General features: G+C 44.3%; 2 protein-coding genes across 4 annotated transcripts in view; one reads left to right on the top strand and one right to left on the bottom strand.

Annotated features, from left to right (window-relative positions):
* LOC126558763 (LIM domain-containing protein A-like) overlaps positions 1-16167 on the bottom strand; it is a 66822-nt gene extending 50655 nt beyond the window's left edge. For both annotated transcript variants that reach the window (XM_050214822.1, XM_050214824.1), the window contains exon 1: positions 16007-16167. In XM_050214822.1, the coding sequence (XP_050070779.1) occupies positions 16007-16154 (148 nt within the window). In that variant the 5' untranslated portion in view covers positions 16155-16167. The remainder of the gene's footprint in view (positions 1-16006) is intronic.
* Positions 1-27724, top strand: part of LOC126556838 (DNA damage-binding protein 1) — a 412736-nt gene that overhangs the window by 325653 nt on the left and 59359 nt on the right. The gene's annotated exons all lie outside the window — the stretch shown is intronic.

The following is a 27724-nucleotide window of genomic DNA, read 5'->3' as shown; positions in this document are numbered from 1 at the left end:
GCTCACGATATCCAAAGTGTTTGCTCAGTAACAACTGGCAACATTGTAACATTTTGACTGTACATTAAAAATAGTAAACGAAACGCTAGGACACAACTCCATCCCACTCTCCATAAACTGTTAAAATTTTTCTCTTAAAATCTTAAACTTTTCTGTACAAGGTAAGCTAATTCATTTGCAGTATTTATATTCTAGGCGTTTTAATTTGGTAAACCATTTACATAAAAAATGCTGTAAAACCATTTCAAAAAGTATTATTCTAACTTTTTTTACACAGTTTTCCGCCTTGCTCTATCGTTGTAGTCTTTTGTTTATTGTCCGTCGCTACTAAGTAAACTAATGCCAGCTACCGTGTGCCCCACTACAATCGTATAGTGAAATTAAATAAAGCGAAACGATGCTCCCCGTAACGCTCTCCGTTTCATTCGACCGCTCCTCGTCCCAACTCCACAATGGAATGGCCACCAAATCTGAGAGTGAAAACTCATTAACCGAGAGCAATTAAATTCATCGCACCGGACGGGCGCAAACGTGTGTTGCCCGTGGGGAAAATCGTTAGCAATACAAAAACACACACACACACACCTGCCCGTGTGTGGCTAATTTAATGGCGGTCCACGTGCGCGGAAAATATCCGTTTCCGTGACTGTCGCGTTTTTCCGCCGACGCCATCGCCACACGTTCTCTCCGGTTGGCGGGTACGAGTCGAAACTGAGCAGTGCTCGAAAATGTACACCAAACGTTCTACACCACGTGAATATTGTATCGCCCGTCATTTATCTTATCCCCCGAAGCGGTTGCCAATCTTTTATTTCCCGATCGTGTCCCCTCCCTGATCTCACTTTTTGCACACCACCACCACCATCAGCTGGATCGAGTGAAAATTGCTTCCATTATTTTGTGCACAGGAAGCTGCCTCCTCTATACCGCCCCGGCCACTACTGCGGTGTTTGTGTGTGTACCGACGAAGCGACACCGGAACGAACACGACAGGGCGAACTTTGGCTGATGATGATAACGATGAGTAGCTATTATCCATTTTTAGTGTAACGATTGTCCCCATCGCTAAATGAATTACCATACCGACCACAACCAGCGTAGCAAGGAAAAGATAAAAAATGACATTGTAATTTACATCAACAATCAGGAGACAGCTAAATTGTGCCACTCCATAGTTGCTGTACCAACTCTGAAAACTCTTTTTCGCTGTCCAAAATAATGAATCCACAGACGAGTTGAGCTAATACGGCAGAAGCTGAATCACTCTCTCGATCGTTTCGATCGTAACCATATTTTTCTCCGACGTACATACGTGCGTACGCGTACGATCATTTCTTTATTTGAGTACTGCTCGTTTCGTTGGCTTAATGTCACCATCCAAAGCCAAATTTGGTGTATGAAAGGAAATTCCTTCACCATCCATTCTGCCAACGTGATGTAACACGCCGGAAGGCGAGGGCACATATTTCTATGCAAATGTAGCTTCTTACTGTGTACGAGCAGTATTGATGGGCAGATAAATTGTGTTTCTTCTTTTTAGGACAGATTAATCAATCTGAACACTCTGTGGAATATATGTAAAGTAATCCCATCACTATATATCAAACTTCAACCATGCCATAAAACGTTCAGAAAACTGATTTTAGGATCTATGATGATTAAAGTTTGTATGGAGCTATGCATTATAGACGTTTAGAGACAGGAAAGGTAGCTGGATTTACTTTCGAATTTTCTTCATCAAATTTATTGATATTATCACCATTATTGTCATGCTCTAACGTAAGGCGATTACACAAAACAATAAAAAACGAAGAAGAAAATGGTGTTATAGCTCCGTGGTGTTCATTATAGCAGCGAAATTCATCTATATCCAAGTATTGTTTTTTCTGACTTCTGAAATTTAATTTTTGGCCTTATTTTGTGAGACAGGAGATCTACTTCTCCTTTTCAACTATTGGCTTATCTGGTGTCCTTCAGAAAAGTAAACAAATTCCTATCCTTTTAATTTGATTGACTAATGACTTCACCTATTCCACATCTCTCCGCCACCTTTTATTTACTGACGATATCAAAATCTTTCTCCCCGTGTCCACTTCCTCCGACTATCGACCTCTACTAGAACGCACTGTGAACGTTGCTCGTCCATTTGAAGAGTTGATGCTCTGTCTTGTTTCTTTCGGCAGATGTACTACCGGATAATTGGCATTAGCAGTCTTTACGCTGCTACAAGAGCTGGGTTTAATCGAAATAAAATGGCGGGACGTATTCCTACTTCATGGCCTGTATTCTTTCCTTTGAACGAGATGTTCTTTCTATTCTCTGTTATATATCGCTGTTGGGATTTAAACTACCGTTGGTTTTTTTTTTTCGAAGAGGTTTGACGTTCCGAAATTCGAACTGAGCAAACGTCACGTTGCGCGAAGAAGAAACAATCAGTTCCAAAAACACAGCGTAGGGCAGAGGCCACCAGAGCAGGATCTTTGTGAAAGAGAGCGAAATAAAGAGTTCACGAAGTAACTAACAATCGCAATACGTTCCTTCTCGTCGATCATGATCGATATCCCATATTAATCTCATATTAATCTTGAATGTTCCGTAGTTAATTTGAAAGGTGGACTTCAATGTCGCTTAGAGAGCACATCCTCACAGAGGATCACCTTTTTGAATTTGAAAGTTGATATATGCGACATAGGGGATAGCTAGTCCCGGTCCCGTGAAGTACAAATCTTGTTCAACTTAATTTTCCAGCCAAGGATAAAATTGTCAGTCGAATATCTCTCGATGTTTAAAGTCCTTAAAACTTTACACTGATGTCATATTTGAGTGTTTCTTTAATTTGAAATTAAAGAATTACAAAAAGAGACCCATCACAAATTCTTCTATCGTCCTACGAAACACGTACTAACGGTAATTCTCATTGTGATAACCAAGCCTCAAGATAAATATAAAAAAAACCCTTAAGGCCGGGCTACATTGATCGTACTCCTGAGTGTAATTTTTGTGAACGCATACGCCATCTAGCGGCGGCGGGTCGAAGCTAGAGGCTGGTATAATTTATCTGTCAAAAAGCGTTTTGGGTCGAGGAGCCTATAATTTTGATCACAAACCAGTAAACAAACAGCTCGGTGAGTATGTTCGATATTTTGTCGTGTATGTTTTTTTGAAAATATGTGGTAATTTAACATACATATTGTATTTCTAGCCATGGAACAAGCAGGAAGCAGTGGACGCAATGAAAAAATAGTAAGTACAACTGTTTTTAACGAAAATTGTGTGTGTGTGTGTGTGAACTGTTGTCTGTGAATCGCCGGCTCGGCTCGGGGCCGCAATTGAGCTGAACATTTTATTGAAAAATGTAGTGTTTGTAGGTTTCACAAGTGCTTAAATAATTTGTTGTAGGGTTTGTCCATCTATTTCATCATTTAAACTACATTGCAGAGTGTGTGAAACTGGTTGTTCGTTTTGGTATTGTAGCGGTTTTTAGTATAGAGCGAGTTTTTTTATTCATGAGGAACGGCTTTGTCATATTGCTTGGTAGAACTTTTTTTTTTATAAAATTGTAAGCAAAATTTACCGGCCTATTTGTATACATTTAATATAAAAATAGCACGTGTTATTATTATCACTGTGGTTCCGGTGTGACGGCTAGCATGACCGAATTATCACGCGATTGTCGACCTTTCTGTTGTTTTAATTTAAATTAAAAAAGGGAAGTATTTAACTGAATTTTCTTTTTCATTCCAGGATCATGAAATGACGATTTGCCCCGCAGTACTCGGCGTCCTGACCTGTAGCAATTTATTGATTTTGATCAACATGTCAAACGGCATACAGACAGCCTGGTCGAAAATTGATGAGACACCAAGCATGAATAATTTTGGCACTTAAATTATACCCACATCTAGCTTGCGCTGGTCGCCGCCAGATGCGCTAGTGAATATAAAAATTACGCTTGCGAGTACGATCAATGTAGCCCGGCCTTTACGTGTCACATCAAAACTGTGCGGTCGCGTCAACGGAAGAACAAACGATCCTATTGTCGCAAGAACAACCGCACCTCTGGTGATAGATACGGAACATCAAACATAAATATCACACAATGTTATCAGCGAATCTAGCCAACGCACGCCGTCGTCACATTCGCTGTGGGTGGATGTCATACGTATGTCTGCCGAATATCTTAGGAACAAAGTACCGCGTGACTAAGACGTGTTATACACCACGATCGTCAAAAGGGCAAATGATGTAGTGCAAAACACGTTCTGCTTCGCACCCCGTTCGTCTATTCCAGCATCAGTGCGTGGTTGTAGCAAGAAGCTGCCAGGCGTTTGCGAACAAGAGGTGAAGGTTATGATATTGGCAATGAGCCCGAAGCCAGAACTGACCCGATCTTTACCGATGCTGAGATTAAATACTTCAGAAAATCGATAGTCAAGTGAGTCGATCGTCTGTAGAATGACCATCGTCTTATGGACATCGCACACGGTTAGAGTAAGGAAGGAGCGAGAAGGAGCAACAGCCAGTAGTTCTAAAGCGGTCACACACAGGCTACACCAAACAGGCTTGATGATGAGGGTGCGTAAGATCATAGTAGAGTTTTTAAATTATTTCCTCGTTTGCGCGTACAAGATCGCCCCTTCTCGATCGACCCCTAACTACTTTACTGGAGGTGTATGCGGTTCTTTGCTAGGGCCCCTAGTTCCACAACACTTCTTCTATCTTCTATCGTGCCTAGTACGTGTGTAAGTGAACTTATTAATTGAGCAAAAAAAAAGACACAAAGTGGTACATTAACCAGGCAGCAGCTGTTGCATCTGACCCTGAGCGGAGACGCACTGGTTTTACTTTTTTCTTTACACACACGCAGATACATCACTACACCTTCGTATTCTACACCGCAACACTACGATAGGCTGGCAAGCTTTGCGAAAGCGCTAGAGTCGTGTTAACCCTGCTACACAACTAATTGCCGGTCGATTAAAAGTAAGTCACAGCGATACTTGGGCTTTTCGGCTTACCTGTGCTAGATGCCACCGCGGGCTGATGGCTGGTGGTGGGCAGATCATTGATGACACTGTATCCGAAGTACTCCAGCTTGAACTGCGTAACCGCTTTGCCGATTGCCACCCAAAACCGACGCTACCGACGACTAGGCATTCACGCGTACATACAGCAGCTGGAGCCACACACTGGCTGTACTAATATTTTCCCTTTTTCGTTATGCTTTTTCACTGTTTTATCCGTGTCCATTCGTTTCGTGCACCTGTAAACCGCTAGTGGCTGCCTGTGTGCCTTTTGGTCAAGTGTACAGTAACGCGTAGCAGCAATTGGACGCCCTCGCCTGTCTAAAGCTGTCAATAAAACTTTAAACTTTAACATCCCGACCCGGTGTAAGCGAACGGAGCCTAGCTTCGCCTGATGCCGTCATGGTGACGCCAAATTTCTCCCCCAAGAGTTCCCCCCAGCGCAGCATGCCCAACGCGCGAGGAGAGCTCCCATCTTTGACACTTTCACACTCCTCGAGGCGGACGAAAAGGAAGTAAATTTAAAACGCACGCCGATAGAGCGATAGAGCTCATATCCACAGTACACCGCACTGACTGACCGCATGCTCTATTAAATTTGGACAAATTTTAATTGCTGCTTAAGCTTTCGTAAGGCTCCATACATTTTCATGGCCGGTGCACGCGTGTGTATCATCGCCAAAAGCCACCCAATACCCAACACCCAACCCCCAGCAGGCTGACAGTGAGAGTGAAGAAACGAGTTTTTCGTGTTTTCACAGCTGGCTAGCGCTAGGTTAAGTTGGAATAACGTACACAAAAACGTTAAAAAGTGAAACGTATTATTAGATATGCTTTGCTTGAGAAAACATTAACCGTTGTTGTGTTGTGAGTTTGTTTTTTTAGAAAAGCAATGATCATAATTTAGTATAATTTTACAAGTATGTTTAATATTATGATATTGAACTTTACTCTCTCTCTCTCTCTCTTACTCTCTCTCTCTCTCTCTCTCTCTCTCTCTCTCTCTCTCTCTCTCTCTCTCTCCAACAGTTGGGCCAAAGAACCGTCACTAATTGAAGCTGTATTGAACTGACCGAAGTGGCAGTCACTAAAGCGCTAGTCAAACAGACATGCTAACAAACATAATGTTTGTTTTAAATGTTGAGCTATGAAATTAGCATACAAAAAGGCACTCTTTTCACTTCCTGCTTGTTATATTCATTTTCTTATGAACACTTTAACCGCCAGAAGTTAAAAAAACAACAACCAAAACTTCTGTCTATTTAGCGCCTAAATGTAGGCATTGATCAATTACTCTATTAACACTTCACGGTCACAAGAGCGGTCCATCGCGGTGACGGAATTCCAACCGAAACCGATTCATTCTCTCCCTGACACCATTTTTTTAAGTTCAAATTTTAAGTAACAATTGAACAAACATCGGAAGCTTTTAGCACCTTTCTGAGTCACCCTTGGCTACCCTGTCTAGGTCCTATCAAGTTCTGCTCACCGGCAGCAATAATACGCAGCGTTATCCGTATCCGTTTTGAAGAGGTTCTGTTTTGAAGAGTTTGATTGATCTGACCACAGTAAATTTCTTCCTCATCGGGCTAGCACGCAGCGTCGACTGGCACTCGTTAATCGAATGGCGAGTTATTTTGCTACCATCCAACAAACCATTCCAAGCTAAAAAGCCAACTTCGCAGTTGGCGATGACGCTGCAGGATCGCTCGCCGGTAAAGAGTAAGCCCGGTGTAAATTTGTGCATTGCGCCACACATCTGAAACATTGTCCTCCAGCGAGGGCGAGTCCTCGCCCTCCAGTCGATGAAGGTAAATAAAAATTTCCCAAAATGTCTGTGACGTTCGCAAAATGTGCGACTAGACGTAAGTCATGCTACTTAATTCGGATGAAACTACAACTTTTTTTGCTGCCCGGTTGATTGTCCGTCTGCCAAGATAATACTGTTCCAGCCGCAGTGCGTCTGCACTCTAGAGGTCTGAAGACAGCGAAAACGAACTTCACTCACGCGAATGATGGGCATTACAAAACACAAAACTTCTTCATAAAATTGCCAAAGTATTCTACTTTCTCTAACTCTTTCGAGAGTTGCTTTGAGTGAAATTTTACACTCCATGTACTCGTGTCACGTGAGACGTTTAATGGTTTTCTCGTCACCGTGCACCCCTGGATGCTGCGAGTAAACAGAGAATCGGCGAGTAAACACAGGACGCGCGCGTTATCACAATGCGACACCTTGTATGAGCTGGTGTTTCAGTGGAATATTTTCTATAAAACACATACACATTTCCTTTAAATTTCACTATTCCACATGAACACTAACCACTCCACCCTAAGACACCCTCTTTCACGAGAAATTCACTAACCTCACAACAAATTTGCACATCAAAACCATATACAAACACACGAGAAGTTCTGGACTCTTTCAGGACTATAACGTGTCACATGCTCCAAAAACAAACGATCACAGGTCTAGTGACCGAGATGGAGCGCGATCGAGTACTTGCGCACTAGCGCACCTTCGGATCAGATCTACCGTACCAGGGTGAAGTACGACTCTGCTAGTATAAGCTCGGCGATGCTTGATGTTAACTAGGCATTAAGTTCACCGCACCGTTCGCGTTACCGTATCTGTGCGGTCTGCGTCAACTGATAATCCCGAGCCTGTCCGAAACCGTCGCGTCGAGTGGCTGGCGGGACAGCACTGTGTGTGTGTGTGTGCACATTGCGTGCCTGCGTCGGCGGTTTACTACACCTCGAGCGAGCCCTGAACGTGGCGCCGATCTCTACCGGTCTCTCGCTATACGTACCGCGCGCAGGCTCGCACTACTCTGCTTCTCGCCTTTACTACGCGTACTACGGCTACTGACAGTAACCGATTGCCTTCGCTCTCTTCTATCTTTCCTTCTTCCGCTCCGGCGCGTCTTTGCGCAACGCGTTGGCCCCCTGCGGAAGCTTTCCGTTTTGGCCATAGTACTATCGCGCACCGTCCGATATGCCGGAGGAGTGCGAAGCAATCGTCGATCGGCGTATGAAACCAGATACGATCACTAACGATCATCAAGGAATAAAAAGGTAGAGAAGGTGAGGTATTGTATGCTACAAAAAAAATACTCCAACCCGGTGTCAGACGATCTCGCAGAACGATCTTGTAGGAACAACGACCGCAGTCGGTAGAAAAGAACAGACGAATCCACCACCGCATATGCTGACGAGTGAAAACGATCATCCCCACCATCCAATTCTAACGCACACACCGCACCATACGCGAGTGTCAACGTAAATGCGATTACAAACGAACCTGGGAGATGAGATGCCACCCTCCCCACACAGACCATCGCCAACAACTTCAACCGAAACAACCATAAACCAGCTTCAAAAACGACAGGTAGATAAATAATAAACAATAACACTTCGTCTAAATGATACACGATATATACACACAGCCACACGATAAACCACCATTTCGTACCTCCCAACCTTCCCCGCTACCTCACCTAGCACGCCCGCATAATTTGCCGATAATGAATTCCCGCCCATCGGCAATATGGGGAACGTGGAAAGCAGCATTTAGAGAGCGCGCGGATGATCTTCTCCGATGGACGTGACCGCGGAAAAAATATTGACGACCAGTGCGCGGCTGGTTCGCGGCTTCGTGATTGCTCAGTAAGTCACGCTATCGAACTTAGTCACGCTAGCGAACGTTTGGTGGCGCCACTGTACTCGCTCGCAATTAGTAGCGGGAATTTTAAAAATCGCTTGCCACAGCCCCGCAAAGCCAATTAAAAGTGATAGAATTTCTGTTCGATCTACACTTCAGAACAGGTTCATAGATGTAATTGAGAACGAGGATGGAGATTTCAACAGGCAGGTAAAACACATTAACACATGTTTAGTGAGTCTTTGTACACACTTTCTTTGGAGTCATTGTGAAATTACATCTCTTTGTGTGTGATGGAAAAAAATTGCGCAAAGTTGCGCAGTTTTTTTTTCCTGAGCAAACATGCATCTCACCTAGCGTGCGCACAGCAAACATTAATTTTACCTTTCAGATAATCTGCTTCAATTCAAACAGGATTGTGATGCCTATCGCTTTAACCAGTAGACACGATTTACAAAAAGGCAAAAAATGTGTCAAAAGAATTTAGTAAAAGAATTGTTGCGTTCTCGCTTCATTATACGAACGACATTGGCTCTGAAGGTAATCGGAATGATTACGATTAAACAATTTGCTCAACCGACCAACCACCAAAGTCAACCAATCCGATACGGTTTATGTTTCGTTCGTCAGGGATTGTCCAACTAAATGTCCCAGAGTACCTTGCATATGCGACACCGCGCTCAAGGAACGTCACAGTAGAATAGCTGCTGCCATAGTAGCAGCTCAACCATGTCGAAGGTCCTCTCGCCATTTTGTTCATGATTTATCTACAATCCGGGCGTTGCAGTGGACATTTAGGATACGATCCTCATAATTAACAAATACTGATCGCATAAAGAACGCGCCATTATCGTCCATATGCTGCAAGACATTTTCGCAAGGAGAGTGTAGCCAGTCCTTCACCTCATTTACATTTTCACAACGCACCGTCTGCGTTCCTGATCTTGATTCGATCATATGCACTTTCAGGTCCGCCCTGGTGTGGCAGTAGTCCATGAAACAATTTGATGAAGCTATAACGTGTATCCCTCAGCAAACGTCCACAACATTCCTCCTTTCGATGGCCTCCAAGACACTAGAGGGAGGAACAGCACAGCATGCTTGCAGTTGACCGACCAAAACGGTGCCAGCATTCTACTCCTATGCCCGGGCAGATGGGAACCCGGGGAAACACTTTCGAAGGTCACCGATCCAGCTCTTAACGATGGCTGTAAGATGGCGCACATTAGCCTTCGGTCATCTTTCCCACTTTCCGGTACAGCGTTCTGAAAGACTCGGGCAACTTGAAGTACAGGAACTTCAAGGTGGCTTCCTTTTTTTTCGTTTTGTTGCATGCACAAAAAAAAACGCACCCGGCAAACTTGACTTGCCGCATTCGCTCGTTGATCACATCACTTCTTGATCGTTTCTGTTTACGCTTTTATGCCTGCTGATTCATTGCGCGATTTGATTAATCGTGCACTATTTGCTATAACTGCACACAATCCGGAAGAAAGCACCAGCATTCATAGTGCTGGGCTTAATGGGTTGTTAATCGACCGAAGCTCCCACGCGTTACAAGCCCTATGCCCCATCCGCAGTCCATGGTCTTTCAACACACACACACACACACACATACGCACACATACACTCACTGGTATTTCTTTTCTACTTTTCTCAGAGTTTCTCACAGTACCGCCCTCAAGGTTACGAAAGCTTCCGTTTTGATTGATAAACGTTGGCAACATTCACCTCTGTTGTTGTGGCCTGCTCGCAACTTAAGCTAAAAAGGGGGCTAAGGGCACGAGTGGGGATTGGATCTTACTGTAACGATTTTACTTCCGTTTGCCACAAACACACACAAGCGAGCGCGCGAGCACGCAAAAGTTCACGAAGTTCACAGGTGCACGATCTGTGTATCACACGAGAGTTCTTGGTTCGTTCGTTACGTTCTACGCACGCGAAGCTGCATAACGCAGCGAGTCTTCCGTTCTCTCCGGTTGCAAGTATACTATAGGGCACGGAAGAACTCCGCATCAACTGTTCGCCACTTTGAACCGAGCCAAGACTCTCCCGGGGACTCGGGTGATGCGTTTGCTTGCTCCCACCCTACCGGGGATGATGCATTGGCGTAGATTTTGACCTTTTCCGCTTCTAGAACAAACTGCCGATCGGTCCAACGGACTTCCTTCCGCACATGATCTCAAAACACTATTCCCTCAAACCTTCGCACACTGCGCTGCGTGTCCCCTAGGATATTGCTCGATGTGCAAACCCAAACCGAAAGCCGCAAGCGCGTTCAACAATTTGCGTGCACGGGAACGTTGGGCTGCGGGCCGGATCTTGCAGCAGGGCACGCCGCTAAACAAGAGGACACCAGTTTACCAGTGACAAACTGACGTTTGACCTACAGGGTCGACGAAGCAACACACCACCGTGCTCGACACACCTGTGCGCGCGCGCGTTTACCGCGAATGGTGTGCAACGCGTCTGTTGGCGTAGTGAACGGCACACGGAGCACCGGGTCTCGTGACATCGCTCGTTAATCGGTGCCGTCTTTGCTGGTGAGCACTCGGCAGGACTACGCACGGTTTGCACCGCCCCTTAGGTTAGGCGACCGAGCGTACGCTGATTTGATCTTGAACGAGACGGCGAGACGATTTCGTACAGCTCGTGCCGCCATTTTTGTTCCCCCCTCCGGGGGACCGTGCGCCCTCTACTATCGATCGCATACACCGAGGACATCCAGTTCCGACGCAGTACTGCGTCCCGGTCGTAGATCAACATGCGTGCGTGCCCCATTCTGACAGCGGTCACAGCAGCGCGTCAAACTTAGCCAACGCTCGTTACCTAAACTGAATAGCGAACCTTAAGTCACCTCTGTAAAGGTGTACAGGTTTATGTACTGTTATGAAGCACAAACTTCGATCTCAGGAATGGAAGTACAGAAAATATTATTGAAAAATAATATTATTAAATACCCTATACAAGGCTAGATTGATAGCAAATTTGAGGAATTGTTATAGCTCTGCGATTAATAGCGTTGTCGTAATGTCAAGTCAAATGTCATGAAGCAGAAGAAATACGAAAGCCAAAAACAACAATGGTGCTGTGTCAACGAGGTCACGTAGATGGGGTTTCATGTTGTCGATACTGTGCACACAAGTGCATTGTGAGGATACAACAACAAGCAGAAAAAAAGCGAAACCCAATGGAAGGTAACTACACTCTTGGATCTCCTCCACGGACTCGGCAGGTCCGGAACCTACTTTTGTATTGTATAGGGACCACAAGATTTCCTGACCATATAGTCTAAAACCAAACAAAAAAAAAAGAACCGATTTGTTTGTCGGCCAACTACAAAAGCCTAGTATGAAAGTTACTGTGGAGTTAAAACTGGTTATCCGATCGTTCGTCACCTTTTGGGCTAGATCAGTGCAAACCGGTGACCTGACCTGGTAATTTCGAATTTTTCGCTTAGTTAAGTTGGCCATTATGCAATGCCGCGACACGTTGCCATTTCAACCGCAAGCGAACCAACTTCGCTGTACTCCTGTTTTAAGTATGGCAACAAAACTTGTTTTTCCTGTTTGATCTTTAACGAGGTTCTCCCAAAATTGAAGCTTCAAATGATCGCCTATTAATATCTATACGCGACCTTGAGTGGAAGCAATTTGGTGTATCCCTTTTTAAAAGGAAAGGTTCGAGTAGGGAAATTGAAGCTTGTTTCCAATTTTTGAAACTTCTGCAATGATTGCTTTGTGGCTTTGGGCTGTACAGCGCAACCTTCCCTTGCGCCCAACCGAGTATGGGTGAGCGTGTTCATTAAGCAGTACTAATATTGATACAACCTTAACGCCTTCGAGGCATCCAGTGCGACCAGTTCCGCAAACCAATATCGGTCGTCACGCCCAACACTCTCCTATAATTGGATGTTGATGCATCGATTTAATTGCTTTTTCCATTCCGTTCGTGTCGCTTTCGGAAGTACATCGTCGGACGCTCCCAGTACGCCCTGTTATACAAATCTAACAACCAGGGACTTAGGGTATGCGTCAAACGATCTAATGAACTTCCATCTCCTTGAACCTGCACCGGAACGATGGTCAAAGTCATACAGGCGACGATGGTTTTATCTGACGGGACGCAATCACGATCAGCGCGGCAGGTCAGTTTTGAGTACCGAGCGCTATCTACCGGGCATGCGATGGCCCCCATCATGTCGTACTGTTTGCGTAGCCGAAGTGAGATGAGATAAAGATGAAACCAACGTGCCTAAAGACGCAATGTACACCGAGGTGCGTGCGTTCGGCGGCGTGTGGTCCGCAGGGTATTAGAAAACCTACACGGGAGGCTTTTCATTGCCACGTTTTGTTTTCCTACTGATGAACTTGCCAAGGGCATACCGGTGGGATATCAAGTTCACTGTACATGCAACTTGTTTGCACTAGCTGCTGGTTCGTTTTGTGGATTTTCCGATTATCTCAAGATTGATTGTGTTTCGTTTGCTAGTGCTCTCGCAAGAAATCTGTGACCTTACGATGCGCGTTTTGACATTGCATAATACTTCGCACTTGAAAGCCTTAATCCCAGAACCCTCAGATTTTCCAATTCCTATTTGCATCTTGCGTTGAGGTCATGGTATAGTGTTCAATCGTTTGGAACACTTCAAAGTGCCTGCATTTCTATGGTCGGCAAAAAAAAACGTTGCAACGAATCTCTCAAGTTTCGGTTTTCCGCATACTCGCGCTCCAGGAAGCAAACCACATTCACAAGCTTGAACGGAGCAGTATCACTTCCGCTTCTACCGAAACTTGCCAGCGTTCGAATGCACCGCGCGCAAAACAACTCGCAACCGAAACCGGATCGACAAATTTTCGCAACCGATACCGCTCGATCGGCGATCCTAAGGAACTAATCCGAATCGAGTTCCGAAACTGATCAGAGCTGGTAGCGCTGCACGTTAGGAAACGCAAAACCCCCCCCCCCCCCGAAGGCCACGTGCTATTTGCGAGACTTGCCGTAACTGGGGCAGTACCGGTATGCTTGGCAGGCCTGCGATTTCGTGCCATCCGACGGTGTGCAGCGCGTTCCAAGTGACGCAAAAATTGACAAACAAATCGCAAAGAGTTTGTGAGACTGTCGTAATCTTCAGGGCGTCATTCTAAGTCAGTTCCGATCGAAATCGAGCCAGTTTTTTTGCATAGCCCGAGAGCATTGCTTAATCCACCAATCGTTCCCTCTGAGCGCTTCTTCGTCACTCTCGTGCCGACCCGATTCGTTGAATCGAGCTGATTCAGTGCCCTACGGCAATGCGGCACAGGTTCGAAACGACAGTTCATCTGGGTCACCAAATGGCCGGCTAGTCATTAACCTTATTTCGTTACGCTTCGCCGAACGGGTACGACTGCAGCCGGGTTTTTTTTTTGTTCGCCGCTTGGCACATCTATCATGCACAATGCGCCTGCATCTGTTGGCCGGCAGCTTCTGCTGACCCACCCAGTAGAAGTCAGGTCTCCAACAACAACAACCTTTTGGACACAAACTTACAAATTTCGGCACAAACTTGCCGATACCAATAAGTTAGGACGTGCACTACGGCCTAAGGCTACTGGTCCTTGGATTGCAAACTGCAGACTGCAGACCTTCCAAAAAAAAACCGGTCCAGTTGCGTAAGATAATGCGAATATCGGTGAAACCTTTGAAGTGAAACAAAGCACCCCAAACCGACTAGGCCATACTTTAAACAGATCCTTTTCAACATCAAGATCACTCAAGATACTGACGGGTGTAAAGGTTTCGGGTGGGGAAATAAAACTGAAAGTTCGCAGCGAAATTGACAAACACGATAGCATGCTCCACGGGACAGGTGCTAACTCCAACTCGCCCCAACAAAGGCGAAAGCAACTGCACGTACCTAAATAGCAATGAGGTTGCGTATTGTATTGCTCTTTAATTCTGGTGGGTATGTGGCACAATCCAACCCATCCCCATCTTTATCGGTTGCAGTACAGCAAACCGGGTTTGCTGGATCCATCGATCGAAACTGAACCGAATTCGATTGCATGTAGCACAACAATTGGGAAATGGTGTTATCTTGATCGAGAACGTACACCATTGAAGCAACACTGTAATTAGTGTCTCTCGGCTGTGTAAAACATCAACTAGATGGTATCGATTACTGCACCTGAGTAGAACGATTATTTTAACTTCGTTTACGGCAACTACCCTTTGGGGATGATTAGGAAATATGGGTCTCTATCCTGTGAGCAATCAGTAAGGTATAATGCAATACTATACACTTCCCACATTCCCTTCCAGAAGCGGGATATGGATGGAATTCTATTAGAACCAGCCAGTCAACAGTTTCCGTTCTATTGGCAATTTACAGTTCTGGTGAACGTTACCGTATTTCGCTAACGCTTTAGAAAGTCTAATGTTCATTAGAGACTACTTTAAATTAGATTAACTCCGCGAGCATCATTACACAAATTGTGCTCATGTTAAACAGCATGGAGTGCAAATTCCAGCACATTAAGTGTACTATAATGGTTGCAAAGTTAAATTGCTAAGCAGCTGCTTCTACCAAATGACAAAGCTGATGATGTGACACTGCATAAATGATGCGCTATTGTAGGACACAATTTGTTCCCCACACGTTCACATTTTTCACGGTGCGTTTTGGTTGCTTTTGGGCAATCGCGGGGTAGGTACAGTGCAACAACACTTGGCCACAACTTGTCTTACATAAGGCACAGAGTGGCATGACCTGCATGTGTGCTCCGGCACTAGTAGCGAGCATAAAATCCGACCCTCGGCTCACAGTGAATGACATTGTGAGAGCAGGCGTTGAAACTAGGACAAGTGCATCATAAAATATTGCGGTCTCCACCAACACTCGGCGACTGTTGATGGAGTTATGAGGGTGTGGGTTGTAAATTTAAATATTGTTTTTTTTCATAGAAATTCTGACGAGCTTTCTGAACTTCACTGTTTTCTCCATTTTATATGACATATTTTCAAACTTAGGGATTTTGATGTTTGCAACTCTCTTTTCATGATATTATGCAATTCTTGCCTTCATCTCACCGTCAGCAACAGTGAAGATAAAAAAAAAACACCGCACGTTCCTACACGGTTCTCGAAAGAACCTTTCAACCTTTTCCCCACTGTCCAGCAGTCCCCAGCTGCCCACCGTATGAACAGGTTTTCTTTTTTTTTTTGCTACCAGATCCCGTGTCGGGGCTGTGAATGCGGTTTATGTTTCCATGTTCGAGACGTGACCGTCTCGCCGGGCGCTACAATAGCTACAGACGGTTAAGAATACTACTGTGAAACCTACCTGCTTCATGGTGATGGTCGTGACTCTCGTGCCCATGGTGCCCATGGTGATGATCGTGGTCATCTTGCAGGTGGTGCTTCAGATGATGCAGATGAGCGTAGAAATGGTGATGATGCAGGACGCAGGCAAGATCGGTACAGTTTAACATAATTCCGTATTATGTGCCGAGTGTGTCGCTCGGTCTGTCTGTCCCTGTGTCTGTGGGTTGTGGTGGGATTCGCACACCGATCCGTATTTTGCTTATTGTTACCGGCTTTCCACCACGTCCACAAAGCGCATTCCGCCTGCGGTACGAATATCAACTTCCAAAATGATCAACTTAAGAGTTGTGACGATGTTCGTGTATCATGTATGGTGCTGATCACTGTTGCCAACACTCCCGGAACCTGTAAAGAAATAATGATCACAGCGTAATTAGTGTCTTTTTGCTTCCCTTTTCTGGATCCAACAAGAAACAATAACTGAATCTACTGAATCTCTACTTGCGCTGATGTGACCGGAGATGCTCAACCACTGACAGACAGTGTGCCTCCGGCAGTGGAAACCGCAGCACACTCCTTTCTTCCGTGACTGTGATTCAAGGATTTCGAGAATTATCGAAAACCCACCGCTCGCTTGTCAGGGAGACTGAACGACGTGCTCTACGGACGAACACTTCCTGTAACACCTGCGCCAACAGTGTTCTCGCCCATTCAAAGCACAAGATGAATGTACTGGCCGTAGCGCTTTTAGCGCTGCTGATACAGAACCGTACGGATCTTACCATCGCACACCAAGAGCGAGTGCCGCTAGTTTGTGGCGTTTGCTCTCATGTGTCCTTGGCTGGCTGGAAATGTCGAAGAGCCATTGCGAAAGATTACGCCAAAGCAACGGAACTGGCAGGTGATGGGGTTGATTATTTGTGTGTGCGCCTACCCCTCCTATGCACGATCGTTTTTGCATAGACGTTCTGATCATAGGCAAGAGCTGGGCAAGGGAGAGGGAAGCGACAACCTAGTGTTGCTTCTTCTAAACACACACACACACAACACATCGACCTAACAGATGCGAAGCACTGCATCACCTACCGGGCTGTCGGTTGATCAAGATGGGATGGATTGATCAACCGTTCCGTACGTACCGGTGTTAAAAGCTTGCTCGTGTCTCAAAGTGCTTTGGCGATGAAGCTTAACGATAGTACAATTAATTAAAACAGCGACAAGGCTCAACGGTACCTGGTCGGTAACTACTTATTACACTACATACAGCAGTACAGTTCCGACATTGATTTGTCTCGCTTGTTGGAAATTTCCTTTCCGGGTATTAAGTTGTCAAGGGATTTTAGTGAACCACTACATTATTTTTACACGATTCTTTAGAACTCATAAATAATAATATTATTACGCTTGCCAAGCATTAAAATTTCTATTTAAATAATTAATCAAGATTGCATATCGTTATATAAAGTAGCAATACATCTGTGGGAACATAACCAGACCAGGATAAACCAATGCAACGCCAAGAGCTTTTATTTTTGAGTCCCATTGAAGCGAACCAGACCTGTGTAAGTAAGAATTTTCCTTTCACTTTGATCTGTAGTTGGTCATTGTCAGACTCCTTTGCTATCTCTCTACAACTTGGCGCCAGAGAAGAACCGTATTCAAAGACTCAGAGGTGACATCTTTCGAAACCATTTTCTATAAGATAGTCCAGATCCTAGTTTTAGCTGATAACGTAGACAGTTATAGGTTACAGACTCTCGTATGTTTTAGAAGCTCATCAAAGGATCGCCCAAGAGACACAAACCTTAAAGATTGGAGATTTATTAAGTGAAAATAATGAGGACACTCCCCGGCAGTGAGGAGTGACTATCCAACTGCGAGACGTCAATGAGCCATTTGACGTTTGGCGTGTCCTAGAATGTCGTTAAGCCAAGAAGAATGATGAAACTACCTACCACAAATACTATTTTGCGGTGTAATGCGTTGTAATTAAAGCACCGGTTGCAACGAAGCTTGAAAAACGTTTATATTTCCAGTACACGCACACTTCTCTGAATCAGGGATTTTCTCCAAAATTTACGATTTTATTCCATATTCGGAAGAAAGATGCTCAACATCATTTTTGACCCAGACTCAGTTGTGTGCAATTCTCAGAACGGTACGATCATCTCAATATTGTTATTAGATTAGGTACCGACCAATCAAACTGCAAAGGCTTTAAGGTCATCTTTACAGACATAGGAGACATGGTAAACCCAAATAGAAATGAAATGGTGGCATTACAGGGTTTCTGAGTAGAACTAGACAAGTGCGAGGCATTTCTAGACAACGGCTAAGATGAACTGGACAACCGTCGCCTTTTCTCGTCAGTGCTCAAGTTGAACTGGACACACAATAGGTTGAAGTGGACAAACGTCAAGTAGAACTGGACAGTCATATTTGAAATGGTTGGTGAAACGGTCGGAGCGTTTCGGAAACGCTTAGCATATATTTTAAAAGTAACCGTTGAAATACACTCTTTTTGTAATTCACATGCATAACATCCATTCAAAAATAACATCAATATAGTTTGTACTCTGAGCATGTTTGAAAGTGGTAAAACAAATGTATATTTAATTATGTATATTTTTTATATTTTTTTTATATTTTTATTTTTGATTTTATATTTTTGATTCTGTAAAATATCCATGACAACAGCTACAAGAACACGATTCAGTGATTCTATAAAAAGCTAAAATTTTGAACAGGTATTGCAAATATTTTATTTCTACCTCACATTTTTAAATAAAACCATGCATTCTGATTGTAATTATATTCGGTGTGAAAGTAAAAGTACGGTTGGGAATTATGTAGAGTTGGATATTAGAAAAAAATGTCTATTTCAGCAGTTTTTTTTTTATTTTAAAATTGGCCAAGCGTTTCCGAAACGCTTCCAACCATTTCACCAACCATTTCAAATATGACTGTCCAGGTCTACTTGACGTTTGTCCACTACAACCTAGCGTTTGTCCTGTTCAACTTGACCACTGTCGAGAAAGGGCGACGGTTGTCCATTTCAACCTACACGCTGTCCAGTACATTTTAGCCGTTGTCTCGAAATGCCTCGCACTTGTCTAGTTCTACTCAGAAACCCTGTAATGTGTCTGTTTGAAAAGCAAACATTTTTAACTACCCAAGCATCACTTTCAAATCACTAAAACTTAAATTTGGAGCATAGTTTATTCGACAACAAAAATATTTAACGTCGGAATCAGCGTATCCCAATAAATTCAATAAAATCCTTTTTTTATTCATAAAGTACGCCAAGCAAAATCATTAAACGTCTATAATTCCGTCCATAAGCCGCAAATCAGTTATTAGTTCAAAATATATCTATATCTGATATAATGTAACAAATATTTGATCACTTGAACTGTCCAAGCTAACAACGTAGTAAACTAACTTGTCTTATCGTCCCAATTACAGTTTCATTCATCGCAACATCTCCATTGGGTTAACTTAATGATGAAATAATTAAAAGTGCAAACGTCCAATAGAAAAGGTTGTATAAAATATAAATTAAATCAATCAAACTTGGCTCACACACGCCCGGTCGACTTGTTAATGGAAAGTTATTTCATTCCAGTTCGAAATGGCACGTAACGTGCGTTTGTTACGTTATGCAAGCATCGCGAGGCAACAGTGCAAGCTAGCGGCAGGGGTACGTTTGATCAAAAGGAAGAAAAAGCAAGGAACGCTGACCGTCTATCAATCACAGCTATCGTCTTCTTCATTATCGGTTCACTATTTGACATTTGCTAGAATTTGAGTATCTCCACTAGATAACATAGTTCCAGTAGTCTCCTATCATAGTTTGATTAAAAATGCATAGAAAGGTACAAGCTTACTATGCTAATAAAAGGATTGTTAAAGCTTACACGAGCCACTAAGTGCCGATATCTCGCTACTTGGTTCCCATGGCATGTACGAGTGTCCAATCTTATCAGCAGCAGCGTATCTTCAAATGATTCCCCATGATTCGCACGTGCAAATGTGTAACAATCTATCTGGGCAATCGATTACACCGATTAAACATTCCAGCAGCATGAATACACCACCGGTGAGATAAAACGATCGCGAGTGGGCCTTAGCTTCAAATAGACGTTGATTATTTTTTTCAACAACTCCCATACCAGTTACGGAGGAGTCACATTACGACTTGTCTTGCTAGTCTGGTTCGTTCAGACGCCGGTACATCATCATTATGCATACGTCTGCACTGCTCAGACTGAATGCAGCACCAGGTTACTGCTGCTAGGTGCCAAAGGACCAGACTCGACCACGTGCCACACGGTCTGGTTCAGTTCATCGAAAGCCTACTCCCTGCCTTTCAACAATCGATCATTAGCACGCCGGTATTGCGTCAGGGTCGGACGAACTCAGGCAAAGTCGACCGGGGAACGAGCAGTCACCACCGACGACAACGCCCGTTGTTGCATTGTTGGGCCGATTTTAATCGACACTGTCATGTTGCAACACCAAACACACCTTGTCTGTAATTGTTAAGTTGGCTGGTTAAATGCGCAGCAAAGCCATCCCACTCGTCTGACAATTCTTCCCCTCTGTACCGGCCGTAGACGGTACAGAGCGAGATAAATCTTCAGACCACCAGCCAAAAAGGTACAATTTTCTGTTTCACTAGTCACATTTTAATGACCTAGTGAAAACAACTGACTGGTGAGTTATTTGGAAGAAACTATGTCGTTTTGAAATGAACCGAGGATGCCAATGATGGATTGTAGTGTGTGGCAGATTGCTCACAACCCACTTCTAGGTCCTTGGGCTATTGCCTACCCAACAGACAGATCGTCAGCGTCTCAGTCTGTCACAATTTCTCTTATGAGGGATCCTTTAACATGGACCTTAAAGATCTTCTTTTCTTCTTCTTCAACTTTGTTGGCTCTACAACCTCGAAAGGTGTTGGCCTGCCATTTCTGACAGTCCCTGGCTTAATTTTACCCGTAACTGGATAGTCAGTCCTGCATATGGTTTATATCTTTCTCACTTCTTGATTTAAATGAGCACAATAAGCCATTGTATGGCGGGTATGTTCTAAGACTGTAAACTGTACAATTAAACAAAGAACTTTTTACAGAGAATTACTCAAAACTAAACTCGCTACACTCAAGGACCTCCCCAAAATTCCTCTGTCACTTTCTTCAAAGGTCAAATATTCAAACTCATACTCATACCTTCAAGCTCTCTTCAAAGCACTCAAGCTTCACACCGTAATCAATGGCAGGATAAACACATCTCCCGCACAACAACCTCGTAATCATCATCATTAGCCGGTGCCGATTTCAACGACACGATGAGTGATGAGCACCAAACAACACGTTAGCGGCTATCTACGTGTGACAGCTTTAATGGTGTTTGGATCATGGACAACCACGACAAACATGCATCCGTCACGATCGTTCTCGGGCCTCCTAAAAGGGGAACCTGCTAATAACTAACGATCCCGCCATCGCTGAGTTATGTAGGCACACAGATGAAGGCGCATACAGACCAGAATCTTTCAAGACGATAAAGAATAAGCCTTTTGCAGTAACATTGTTCAGCAAACGATTTAAGCTTGAAGATCCCTCTTGAACAAGGGTTTCAACAACAACAAAAATTATTCCTTCGAAGAACATACTGGGTCCAAAGTCACACTTCCTACTCGATCGCAACCGCACGATGAAAGTGCACTTTTACCTTCTTTTAGTCACATATCCGCGCAGCAAAAACCCATCATCCGATCCGATCACAGCTATTCTCAAGCACATGATAAACACTGCTGGGATGAGAACCATATCGAATTCGTATTTCATACAGCCCTCTCAACCATCATCTAATGTACCAAACGACACAAAAACCGGTATCTGGGCGCACAATTTCACAACAATCCTCCATCGAGACGCAGCGCGTCACTGCGGATGCTGGTGTCCCGGTAGCGGTGGAAGAGACTTACGCCGCCCCAGCTCTTGATTGACGATGCGAAAACAATCTCAGCCTTGAACTCGGGCCGGGTCTTTGGAACGTCGAACAGGAAATGTTTTTACTTCTTCAATCGGGCGCGGGACCAATTGAACGATTGTGACCGGACCAGATGATGGCGACATCGTCCAGCGCCCGTACGGTTTGGTGTTGCTCAACATACTTATGCGGCGGTGTGTACCCTGTGTACCCGTTCCGGACACCGGTTTGGGTGTTAGGAAACGCTACATTACACTCTGTGACTACTCGGTATCTGTGGGAGAAAGGTGTACTTTCCTAATCGGAACAGGTTGTTGTTGTAGTTTACATTTTCTGTTAGATTGCCGGCAGCTAAACTGCATATTAAACTATCCAATACCGCTGTCATATTAGATGTGTAAGGAAAGAGTTTTTTGACTGAAGTTGGGATTTCCCTTAGGGGTTTTCCAGTTCCAAATAACTGAGATCAATAACTTTTTTCTGTATAGACTCAAAAAAGCACTTTAAAGTACTGTGTCATAGTCAACTCAAAGCTTCTGAGCTACTCAAAAATTATTCTCAAAACATTTGAGAATTCTTTCCAAGATGAAGAGGACAGAATTGCCTATTGACAGAATTGCCCTAATAACCACTACTAAGGCTCTTTTCGATACAAATTTGCCTTAGTAGTGCCTTGGTTGGCAGATTTACATCGATTTTGCCAATAGGGAACTAGACTCTGTTTCACGTACTTGACACTTCTCACAATAAAGTCGATTTACAATAACAGGTTCCTACCTGGGCAGACTTGTCTCAATCCTGTCGTAAATCACCAAGTTCTGATTGATTTTCATAGACATTGAATGAAGTATCGCCATTACAGATAAACGTACTAATCAAGAGTCCAATTATTGCTCTACGAACTTTAAAACTGATGAGAAATCATCAACCTTGACATACCTCCAGCACTAAACCACCACGCTCAAACACAAACATATACTCCGGCACCTAAAAGCGAAACAAAGTTGACCTGATTAATTACTACTGCGTATTCTAGCGACATACTTTCCGCAGCCACTTTATCCGCTGTCAAGTTCTTTCTGTCCTCAATCCGTACGCGCCTGTGACCGTCCTGATTCGGATGCAACTTTTCAATATGAACAAGAAAAAAACTAAGTACAACTACCTCCACCAAAACTGGCCGCCACACATATATCGGCGCCTTGTTACCATCCGTCCGCAGTTCGTACCGGAAGCCGAGGTGAAATCACTTTCGAAAATATGAAAATTGCGCCACGAAACTAAAAGTGCACCCCGGTATCGGGTGCCCAGTTCGTGCGCACCTTTGATATAACAGCACGCACGCCGTCAAATGCAACTCGTGCACGCTTCAAGAGCAACCTGTTCGAACCACCAATACTTCGCGTTCGATTCAAATTCGATCACGCGTTAGTTGAACGCACAACAAGCAAAACAAAAATCGGTCTGGTGCAATGGTTAAACGCCTATTAAAGGGTGGCACATGCGTGCCTCCACCACTACTCTACTGCACCTTCCCCATACCGAAGCAATCCAGTTGCAGGTTCTGCATATATTGTGGAGCGCACGGGGATCACTAAACTGTTGTAATTTCTTTTTCCCTTCATGTTCAGTTTGAGTGCTCCGAGTAGGGCTTCCATTATGCGTTGCTCCGATAAGCGTTGATCACGTGTGGTTTGAAGTTACATTCGGAACACATCAACTGTCTTGTGTCAAACAACAGTCAACACAATTGCAAAAGACTCTCGTGCCACGATCGCACACAGGAAGCTCGCACCGATGATCCGTATCAAATCCCGGTAACGAAGAAAAATAAATCATTCAAGCGTACATAAACAGTCTAAGCGATGGGTGCGACCGTGCACACGGTTGTTACAGATTTCTAATCTCCAGCATTTCACCATCCACGCTACAAGAAGTCGAGTAGCTGCGTTGGACCACATATCGCATAACCATCGATCGGGCTTTTGCTGTGCGTCGTTACATCAATGCGATGGTAACGATGGTGACAGCTTGCGGCAAGTTTCTCTCGCAGGGCACGAGCAACGAACGCGTGCGACATAATCTAGCCTTATCTGGAGGGGTTCCAGTGGCCGTCAGAAGATTATAACATTATTTAACTGTTGTCCGCTTCGTTTTGCTTGTTTTGTTTGTCCATCTAATCATGGGTCCAAGGATCAATCAATTAGCCGGCTGGAAGGGCAAAACACAACTACATCGAATGTTGACGATTCTCATCTTGAACTACGCTGTACTGTTGGAGGGAGGCCACACTATCGGAATATAAATAGATTTAAGCGAGAACTCGTTACCATTACTTCTGAGGAAAGCTACAATATTTCAGAAGATCTTTGCAAACATTGATGCAACTTCACATAAACACCCTACAATTGCATAACTCGTGCTAATCTCACTTGCAGTAATGCAATCATCCGTCACAGCAAGTTCTTCCTCTTAAGTTTATCCGCCATCAGATGATACTTACCGATACAGCAACTCAAGCAAACTCTCGTATACTCGACACAGACTTTGAAGTTCACCGTTCCAGTTTCCGGTTATTTTTTCCGAACCCACTTACTCCCACCTTCATATCACACGGACACAAAACACACACGCACACACACACACACTCCTAGACGCTTCTTCCAAGTGTCGGAACCGGAAATATTTTCACCTTTACCGGGTATTCCTTCCGGCGCAGCACAAGATGTTTTATTCAAACATTCGTTAAGGAGCCACTTGCCCTAACGCGCTAGTAAACACTGAATGCTCGTCACAGCAGAAAAACCACACTATGGCGATGACGCAAAGAGGAAAGGATGGAAGAGAGAGAAAAAAACATAAACAATGATAAAACAAAATGCACAAACAAACTACCGTGACAAGATCGCTACCACTACATTCACTGCCACGGATGCTGCACTTGGGTTGTGCTTAGTTTAGGGTCCACTTTCATCCACTAGCAGCTTAGTGCTCTTGAGCTGCAATTTCCTGTTCCTTCGCACCGTCAGCCGCCGTCAATTTCGCACTTTCTTTTCTTACTCGTACGCCTCTTGGAACCGACTGTGGCAGGCTCTTCCTCTTTTCACTGTAACGCCCGTTGCAACAACACGCCCTGTGCACAAGACACTACTTTTCTTTCCAAACTTTTCCATGAATTATTCACACGCATTAGTAGCCGAGCCCTAGGTTCACTGATAACGCACAAACACTCGCACCGGAGCCACTGTCTGAAGCTCGATTGATAATCGCTGGCAACACGGCTTCAAACGCGAACCGACCGATCGAACCGTACTGAGAGACTGTTGCAGTCGAGATGAAACTAAGAGTCTTTGACGTTTCCTCTGCTAGATTACACCGTCGAACTTTAAGCAGTGTCCCGCTGCAAACTTATTGTGCAAACTAGTTATTGGATGCTTTGTGCTTAGTGCTTGATGCACTTGCTGCAGTGCATGCCTTGCAAATGAACAAGCCTCACACGGTAATCGTGACGGTCAAGTAGCCACCACTCTCTATTAGCAACAGCGACACACTGGCTGCTGATAACACAGCGTACTGTATCGCATCATTTTTTACCGGACAATAGCAATGGCCACGAACGTCAACGTCGGCACGATTCCTAAGACAACGCACTATTCACGACGTAACTTCCGAAACATAAAACACCATCGATCCGACAAAAAAACTCGCCTCTCGTTACTCAGTAATTACGATCACTTCCGACCAGTTTGCTCTGTCACTACGCATAAACGGATCGCGCGCAGTACTACTACCGCATCTACGGAGCACTTCCCAAACACTGATCCTCGGATCAGCGATTTTGATGGCTTAGAGTGCTTTTGTTTGCTACGTTTTGGACACAATAATAGGGCCGAGACGAGGGTTCAGCAGCCTCCTGCCCAGGGGCACGTCACCGACCAACCTTTTGCCGCGTCTTGGGCGTTGTGAAAAGTAAATCGAACGACCACGGCCAACTGCACACACGAACACACGAACGTTGAATCTCAGAAACGGAACTCCATTTGCTGTCGCGATGGCATGCGGGATGGCCCGCTGGATGGCTGTAAAGGTTCTCTGACTCTCTATTCAGCTAATTTACTAGAGCACATCAAACGCGCGCGCTCGTTCCTACATTCCATTCTAACAGCGTGCACGGGACGCTGGACGCTAGAGTTCCATTACAGCCAGCCGCGCTTGTCGGTCGGGCCTTTTGGATGCACCTTAGTTTTCGTCTAATTATAGACACCTAGCTCTGGTGGCACACCGGCCTGAAGCGGGTGGAGCCGCAGTGGTAATGACGGGAAGATGTTGCTACACGTAGCCGATTGTTTTGTTGTGGCTGATGGGTTGTCGATTAGTACCTGCCGCGCTAAACACTGCAAAAATTAAGTACCCTTCTGGCCGGCTTGTGCGCGAGGGTGTACAACGTTTGTACGGTGGATTTTTCGCGCGGACTACGGGATTTCAATCGAATTCTCACCACCGCTCGGCAGAGGCTATTGTGTGCTTTTGAACAGAGTTTCAGCACTTCCCGCTGGAATGTAGTGCGCGGCTCAGTCCGAAAATCACTCCACTGCACACTCCTTCCCCACGCAATCCTACCGACGACAACGTACAGTCAACGGAGATAAGGGTTCGTCTAAAAGAGGTTATACTTTTGGGAAGGTCAGAGAGACGGATGCGTCATTACGGGAAGGTTGGATCCACAGTCTCTGTAACGAAAGTGAAACAAACGAGATAAGCGGGCTGGATGATGTACGGGGTTGATTTTACGCACACAGCACAATGTACAGGTTAATTAAGATTGTACACTAAACATCTTTTCTACTGCACTTCATTTGGAGATGAAAGCTATCTCCCTATTCTGAATTCCACTGCACCGTGTTTATTAAGAATATTAACTCATTACTCAAATAAATAAAACTTTCAAGCGCTGTGTCCCACATATGTAGGTGCTGCTCATTGCAGGTAAAATCGAAACCACAGTAGTGAAAGTTAGACATCCCAAAGGCCCGGTTTACCCCACGCCCAGTACAGTTGTACTAACTGTCTGTACTACAGCGCAAATTATGGTTCAACACGAAGCCCAACATAGACACAACTGGCACAACTAACCTAAACGGCAAGTAGGTTATAAACATACCATGTAGCACTGTATTCCCTATATGCCTGAATAAAGCACATCGAAAGTAACATCCAAGCCATCGAATCAACATCAACGATATCGATTAGCAGTTAAGGCGGATTGTGGATTTTTTGGGTTGACTGATTATTACCATTAATTACTAGTCGTTCAAATGTAACTAAATTATTTAATTGTTTTAATAATCGTAATGTACTAATGGAACAAGTAAAAAGCGCGATCACAGGCTCTAAGGAACCTTACAATCAGTGATACATACAAGCAAGCCTTAAAGAAAGTTCGAGAAACGGCCATTCATAATACTGTCAGAGTGCTGAGCTTTCTTCGCCGGCACGTACAAATTGCCCAAGAACAGGAGGTCTGACCAGTCTTCACTTCAATTGAGCAGCCAATCTGATCAAGGACAATCAAATATATTGAACCGACCTAGTGGCACACTCATGATTATTAGTTTGGTGCACTTTACTAGCTGTTTTGCAGCCTATTTTTTAATTTCCTATATTAGTTATTAGATTTCCGGGATCCCACTTGTTTTTGGACATTGTATTGTAGTCTCGTGCTCTCAACTACGATTGAGAA

The sequence above is a fragment of the Anopheles maculipalpis genome, chromosome 2RL (genome assembly GCF_943734695.1).
Source record: "Anopheles maculipalpis chromosome 2RL, idAnoMacuDA_375_x, whole genome shotgun sequence".
Classification (NCBI taxonomy): domain Eukaryota; kingdom Metazoa; phylum Arthropoda; class Insecta; order Diptera; family Culicidae; genus Anopheles; species Anopheles maculipalpis.
This window is presented reverse-complemented; position numbering and strand designations above follow the sequence as displayed.